The sequence below is a fragment of the Agelaius tricolor genome, unplaced genomic scaffold, assembly GCF_023055355.1.
Source record: "Agelaius tricolor isolate 1412-34295 unplaced genomic scaffold, bAgeTri1.0.p SCAF_6, whole genome shotgun sequence".
In the NCBI taxonomy this organism is placed as follows: Eukaryota; Metazoa; Chordata; class Aves; order Passeriformes; family Icteridae; genus Agelaius; species Agelaius tricolor.
This window is the reverse complement of record NW_027269266.1, coordinates 19,026,633-19,034,581: the sequence shown is the minus strand read 5'-3', so window position 1 is coordinate 19,034,581 and position 7,949 is coordinate 19,026,633. Positions and strand designations below refer to the sequence as shown.

Genomic DNA, 7,949 nt, shown 5'->3' with positions numbered 1-7,949 from the left:
AGAGATTCACAGTTACTGCAAGAAGCCTTTCACAGCTGCAGATATTTTTCCTTTCCTTATCTAATTACAAGGGAAATAGTCTTCCTCAAACTTTGCATGAGCAATGAATCAGTTTGCCATAGTGGAAAAAAAAAATCAAATCACTGAAGTAGATTATTATTCTCATTATATTCTGGGGTTACAATTTCTCATCTCCTGTAGCTGAACCTTATTTCCAATCCATCCATTTTACTAATCATCCTTTGTGTTGCTTCTGATCTGTGATAACATCTATGTGTTTAAAGGTTTGATTTCTCCTCTAGAGCCTCCTCCTCCTCTCTAAGTTGTAAAATGTAGTATCCTGCAGCCTCCTTAACTGCTTGATAGAAAGTCCCTTGTGTGCAGCTACCTTGTGTTTATTCTTGTACCCATGGTGCTCGAAGGGCAGGGCTTCCATGGGGTCCTGTTCTTCTCAAGAAAAACAAATCTTTCCTAATTGTAGGCCATGAGAAAATTTAGTCTTGGTCCTTCTCCACAAGAAAGTTTCTTCTTGGTGTACTGAGTCAAATTGTGAATGTCTCCTACCCCTAATTTAACAGTGTCAGTTACCCATGCTGGGCCTGTTCTCATATACAGGGCACAGAGGAGAGCATGATAGACCTGGTTCTTTAAAACAAAATGTTGTGGTTTGCACATCAGTTGGCATGGGAGAATTTGTTACAACAAAGCCAGAATGCTCTCTACCCAAACTATCTCCTGATGCCTCTTCCAAGCCTAAAATGGAAAAAAATTTACCCAGATATAAGCCTGGGTCTCCTGTGAGACTTCACTGTTAGTTTAAATCTATTTTCTGTATCAGGTCATAATATGGTGACCTATCTTTTCTCAAATGCTATTAAAATATTAAAGACCCACAAAAAAAATCATTAAGGCTATCTGAAGAGCCAAGAACTATCATATAAATTCATAATGTAAAATTTCTACAAAGAATATGAAATCTGTGGAAACTTTTTGAAACTTTTTGCAGCTTCAGAGATTATTTTCTGGTGCTGCAGGTCTGTGATAAATGGGCAGAGTGCTTTAGCAGGGAAAATGTTAACCTTCATGACCAGGAGAATATCACAAGAGAGATGGTGTTTGTGCTCTTGCCATACACTTGGTTTGGTTCTATACATTTGTCTGGTGCAAGTTTAAAACATGCCCTTCTCTCCCCAGCTTTGCTCTGAGAATTGCTTGGTGTTTGGCTTTTGCAGCAATGACAAACAGGGCACACCCTGGCCCTCCTTGACAGCAGAAATGGAGAATCTAAGATTGATGTTTTGTTAATACAGTTCTAAACATTAACTTGGGTGAACTCCTGAAAAGCAAGCTAGCCCCTGTAATGCACTGACCATTTCACACAGCATCCTGAATTCTGCTCTGCTGCTGTTATCCTGAGTGGCTTCTGGAAAAGTAATACTGTCTGATACAGTCCAGTTTTGGAAAGAGTTCCTGAAGTCTGCTTTACAAACCCTCGCTGAAACAAAGAACAATATACAACCAAATGAAATGTAGTGCATTGGTGAAGTAGAATAACATGTTGAAAACAAATGAAACCATGTGAAAAGCAACTTGAACAATTACTTCCATTCTTTTCTAAAAGTCACTGTGTACAGTAGGATAGCATCTTGAATAGCTAAGTGCCTCTCCAATACAACACACAGGCAAAACAAGAACAGTCCTTCAATATTAAAAGCATTCCTGCTGTGTCACATCATGGTGCCTGCACGAGTTGAATTCAAGACTTTTTATTGTTAAGAGGCACTGCCATTACGCTACATTTTAATATGGATCTTTGCCAACAATCATAAATAAAACACTCACTCATAAACAGTTCCTAAAGGCAGTGTGTCAGATGGTATTTCATTAAAAAAAGGCTTGCTGCAGTGGAGTACCATAGGCCATGGCTGGCTGGGGCTTTCTTTCCCCTGTACATTTCTAGGTGTTTTGTTGGTTCCCAAAAGGCTTTTTAGTTAATGAAAACTATGCCTACCAGAAGATCCTTCATGCTAATGGAGGGAAAGTTCACAGCTAAAACATAGAGAAAATCAGTGTTGTTTTCAAGAGCTGTCTAATGTGGGAAACCTGTAAAAGCTGTGAGAAACAGAAAAACTCAAAATGAGTTACAGAATGGTGGCAAGAAAAAAATTAACCTGTGGTAAAATTAAAATTTTATTTGCTAAATATCTTTAAAGATTAAATCAGTAAGGGAAAATATATTCAAATATACTGATCCCTGGTATGCAAATTCTGAAAATTTCATGAAACAGAAAATATGATACAGTCTGCTGTATGGATAAAATAACTGCAGAGCCTTTCTCAAATTCAGCAAGAAGCATGTGAAATAAAAGATGAATGTCTCTCTGTTTACTAGACTGCTGTGGTGGTCATAGCAATAAGGAGTTTTAATAGACTAATTTTTTAAGTAATCTTCTGTTTTTCCTGCTCTCTGGACTCGTCCCATGTTCTCTGCAATTAGCAGCTCACCACACCACAAACATTGGGGAGAATAAGGCTGAATTACATTTACAGAAAGCTGGATTTAGTAACTCATTACAAAGCTGACATCACTGCAACAAAAGGTCAGTTGTGTAGGGATGTGGCAGAGGTTATCATGTAGCACAGTACTAATATACTGGGGGGAAAGATTATGTCAACTGCCTGCTAAGTGTCCACATCCAGGATGCAATCTCCCCAGGGAATAAACACTCTTGGCAAGCATTGAAACCCAGAAATCTTCACAAAGCTGTTTGCAATTTGCAGCCAAAACTATCCACAAATGCTGGGAATAGACTACAGTCCTTGACAACACACAACTCCAGACATTTCCAGGGGGGAAGTTTAATCTACAAGGATGTAGAAATATAAAACAAAGTATTGCTCAAAGTAACTGTTTGTCAGATCATGTGCCTCTAATTTGGTTTCCAGTGACATTACACAGCTGCAGCCAATGGATTCCAGCCAGGCCCAACAGTTACTGAAGTTCTTTTTTTGTTTAAATTTAGTATCTGAACATGTTTTGCCCATCATTAAAATGGAGAGTAATTTCTCAAAAGTGAATTGTAGAAGTTACAACTGCAAAGAACTTATTAGGTCACCTAGCCCCATCCTCAGAGCAATGTAGGATTGAAAACACATTGCAAGAAATACTGAACAGCACAGTGTTTGTTTTCCTTTTTTTCCCCCCCATTCCTTTTTCCTTTATTGTAATCTTTATCAGTATATTCAAAAGTTTAAAAAACAACCAAAAATGCCAGTGTAAACATGCTTCAGGTATATAAGTAATATAAAGTATTGCACATACAGAAGTCCTATGTTCAGTATCTCCTTATGGTGCTATTTTGTCAGAGTTGTGCAGATGACGTGATTACAATGAGCTGCTGATATTATTTCTGAAGCTGCTACACACAACAATTAAATATTTACAAAAGCTGGAAGCTCACTTTTTTTTCTTCATGGAAGGACGATTTTGCCTGGAATGTATGGGATACAGAGGTGTGCAAATACAGGACAGGCTTACTTTGTGATGGAATTTATCAGCTGATGTCTCTAATCTATAAGGGATCAGTTCAAAACCATCTGGGGGAAGGAGTCTGTTCATGGTTTTCTGGGGGACTGGGAAGTTGTCATGCCTCCCTATCCCTAGGAAACAGAGGTGCTTGATTGTGTGAAGCACACAGCTGCTTCACCTCCATGTTCAGAGGCACGTGTCTCCTTTTCCCTGTAAGTCTTGTGGGCACACTGCATCTGATAAGCTAAAGACTCCATAAAGGTCTTCTTGCAAATTTGCCTTTGATATGAAGATGTAACACAGCTCCTGCTTGGATTTCCCAGGTTAGTCTGCATACAAGAAATTATAAAACTGTAAAATCTCGTGTCAGACTGGCAGAAGTGACAATGTCTCATAACTACTTCTATCTTGAAGTATTAGGAAGCAGAAGGCCAGTTGTTTAAAAGGAGCCAAAATGTGGAGGAATGGATGAGGCCATTTACCAGTTGAGAAGCTGAGATGGATTGGAAAGAAAAGGAGAAGGCAAGTGGTGTGTATGTTTCACAAAATGAACAATCCCTCGTGAAGTTTATACAATATTGCTAATTTCACACTCACAGGCAGCACTGAAAGACTCAAGCTTTCACATAAAAATTTGCACAGATCAGGGCTTAGAGCCCCTGCTGAGAGAAAGACATTAGCTGATAGAAGGGAAAGGATAGAAACATCCCTTCTTTGGAATCCTAAACCCAGAAAAAAAAACCCAAACCAAACTAAGTGTGTATTTTTACTCTTTACCTCAAAATCTCCTTTCTTTTTGTTCATGCTTGGCTGGCTGGCATCCTATTTTTCTGCATAAATACAAATCCCGTCACCCTTTCCTGCGAGACTTTAAAAATAATTTTATCAAGCCCTAAAATTTGCTAAAAGCATTGCTTTAAGATGCTGCCAGCTTGTAGATTGAAAAATGAAAAAGGAAAAGATTTCTTTAAGTGAAAAATTATGGCAGTAACTGTTCTATTTTAAGAGGGGATTTCAACAAAGTAACAGGGCAAAGACCAAGAAATTTTGCCCCAGCCCCAAACCCCCCCAAGCCTTTTCAATATCACCAGTGTGGCTGTGATAATTTAAAGCAGTGTTTCAGAAATGTCTGTATCCTGTGTCAGTGTACAGCTGCCAGCCATCAGCAAAGCAAGGACAGGGTCTCATCCCTGCTCTATACTGTGCATGGATTTCGTTATCTGGGTGTGATACTGCCAGCTCTGGGCTGAAAGAGATACAACATGTACTTGCTTATCCTATGTCTCATCTTGCAAAGTGTTCCATAAATCTTCTGCTTTGCAAAACACCTCGTGGCCAAGGAGGTTGTGTTCTGGGTGTACAATGCATTTACTCCTCTATTTACATGCAAAGTAAGTACATGATTTCTATTATTTTTTCCTTCTCTCAAAATCTATGTTGATGATTATATCTGATACTTATTACAAAAAGGTGGAAAAATAAATAATTGTGCCCCATCTATAAAGGTATTTATAGATTACCTTTGTGTTTCAGAAGTACTTTCACAGTACTGATATATTGCCTGTCTCCCTGAGCCATAATTTCATAGAAGTTCTTAGGGAGGTTTCAAAGATACTCTGCATGATACAGTAGCATTCAGAAGGTTTGTCCTGCTTCATCTTCTAGCAATGAAGGCATTCTCTCCTTGAGAGATCTGGGCTTGTTCTGGAAGCATCTCAGCATACCACACGTGCTCAGAAGCATCTGCTGAAACGTAGACTGACTGGAATATGGGATAAACATTCTGTTCAGTGGAAAATATGTTTATAAGGCAGTGATAAGTTATTTTCTTTGGCAAGGATGGCCATCATGTGGCATGTTCTCAGAACACTGCATAGATCAGATTGACACCATGTCACTTGCAGGTACAAAGGAAGACTGGTTGGAAGGAATCTTTCATTTAATCCTCGTCATGTTCCTAGTCTCTCAGGCAGGATTCTGACTTGAACTGTCACTCTCTTCCTTTATGCATCAGTAGTCTTGTTATTTGTCAGCTGTTGCCTGTCAGCCATATCATCTTGAGGAGGTCTAGCTCTGTCAAAGAAGCCGCACTGCAGAATAAATCAACAGAAACAAAGATATCATGGTAAGACAACCACAGGAAGACTCAGTTGCAGTTTGATTGTTCAACCTGAAATGCTGGGCACAATGTATGGCAGGCTGACATACTGTGAAGACATTTTATTTCTATCCAAATCATTCCCTGTGAAAGTTTTAGATGCAAGGCATTGAGTTCCAAAGCACAGCTTTAAAAATCCAAATTATATGAAAGATGTCTTTGCAGGAGATGTAAAGTTGGCCTGATGCTGCTATGGACTGATGCTAATGAGAAATCTGCTCCTCTCAGTTCAGCAATGCACTCATTCAGAAAAGAGGTTTAGACTGACAAGCAGTAATCAAAAGAGAAGTGCAATATATGCTGGGAAATGTCCACAGGACAGTGTTGTGACCTAGTCTAAAAATCACTAAAGATGAGATGCTTCCCACCTTACTTAAACTGCCTAACATTCACTCTTTTAGTTGAAAGGCTGAAAGTTCAAAAGTGGTTAAAGTGCCACCAAAAGGTAATTTCTTTCCTCCTTGCATGTTTAGACATAACTTTTTGCTGCTGCTACCTGACTAGGTGGAGTTGGGAAGTTAGCATAGACTGTACATCTAACCATAACCTTTAGGCAGCTGAAGACAGATGAACCATATCCTAATGTAAGAAATTATTTCAATCTCATTTTTAATGTGAACTGAGAGGATGGACAAAAGCTACACTGGCTCCTTGTAATATAGCAGTTTCCAGTAATTTGTCTTAAAACTTGTGAAAGGAATGTAACAACCAATACAAAAATAGAAAATTAAAAAAACCCCCAAAATATATGATATATTAATATAAAAGGAAATCTTCTAAAAATTAATTCTCAGAAGTGCGAGTGTTGTTCCATGCTGACAAAAACTGGAAATTCCTGAATTATTCAGAGAAAACAAAGTTAGAGTAACTTCTTTTTGAACCTAAACATCCTGAAATAGAGGATCAGAGGTCTTGGGAAATGGAGCCAAACTCTCTATGGCCATTTGTAACCAGGTTTCAATGATAAAGGAGGACTTTGAAAACAAGTTTCCTGCATCAAGGTCAATGACACTAGCATGTCAGAAATGCCAAAACAAAAAAAAGACACGTGTACTGTTGCTTTTGCTCCAAACTGTTAAAAATCACGAAATTTTAGTCTCTCTTTTTATCTGTTAGAATTTTTCAGTATTTTTGGTGTTTTTTTAGAGGTAGCAGTAACAGGAATAATGGAACATACCTTCCATAAAGCTAGGGTCAGCAGAGCTAGTACTAGTAGTCCAAGAAGTATGGCTAGTATTATAACCCATAAAGGGATCTCAAAGGACACATTTGGGGTGGACCAAATGACAGATGTTCTGATCTGCAATGAAAGGAGTACATTTAATGAACAAAAATGAAGCAAGTAAAGCAAGTTCAACAGTAGAATACAGAGGTTAGAAGCATTGATTTCAAGAGCATTTTGCAGATTAGAAATACACATTGACTGAAATTTTCCCATGTTGACTTGATTTATTGTAATTTCCTTTCCACTTGTTCATGATAATTACTAGAAATGGAATTCACACATATATAAAAGTCTTGTCATATCAGACATAGAAAGAGTTTTCCCATAATACAGATTGGCAAAAAAATTCCCTTCTGTGCAGATGCTTCACAAATATTCAAGGAGCAAAGTTCTGTGCACATGCTGGTACAGTTTAGGCCAGTACACTGAAATGCACTGAATTACTCATAAACAATGGTTGACTTTAGCCCAGACTCTTAATTCAAACCACAGTAGATACCAGCAACAATTTTCTTATTTTAATTTTTGCTGACATGGCAGTATACATTTTTTCCGATGATTTGCACTTCAGCTAAGCAGTCCAAAAATGAAACTCAAGCAGAGTGTATTGTCCTTGTGATAAAGCCTAACACACACTCTGATGCTATCTTCTTCAAAAGAAGCCAAGCATACAGACCATTACCTAAATGGGAAGCAAGCGTGAAACACTCTCTCTCATTGTCTGAGGCTCTACAAAGCACCAGAGGTTAACATCAGCTATCAAAGGTTTTAACTGACTTGGCAAACTTCTCTCTTTAGACTTTCCTGTGGACAAAGAGTAATAACCCTTTTGTATTTCTCCTTCTGAGGACATTCACACTCTCCTCCATACTCCCCTTTCCATACCTTGTACAAAATGCACTATATGCTCGCAGGCTCTGCTTGGAAGGCTCCTCAGTCTCACTAAATATTTGCTCAGTCCCTGCTACTCCCAAGTGGGAAGGAAGGAGTTTGGGCTTTCCTAAGCTCTTTCAACATAATTATATCCCTTCAGTCTT

General features: G+C 38.5%; 1 protein-coding gene across 1 annotated transcript in view; it reads right to left on the bottom strand.

Annotated features, from left to right (window-relative positions):
• Positions 1 to 1,750: 1,750 nt before the first annotated feature.
• Positions 1,751 to 7,949, bottom strand: part of ITGA8 (integrin subunit alpha 8) — a 113,226-nt gene continuing 107,027 nt past the window's right edge. Inside the window, exons 29-30 of the mRNA XM_071428920.1 lie at positions 6,865 to 6,987; positions 1,751 to 5,619 (exon numbers count right to left, since the gene is read on the bottom strand). Coding sequence (XP_071285021.1) covers positions 5,533 to 5,619; positions 6,865 to 6,987 — 210 coding nt within the window. The 3' untranslated portion in view covers positions 1,751 to 5,532. The remainder of the gene's footprint in view (positions 5,620 to 6,864; positions 6,988 to 7,949) is intronic.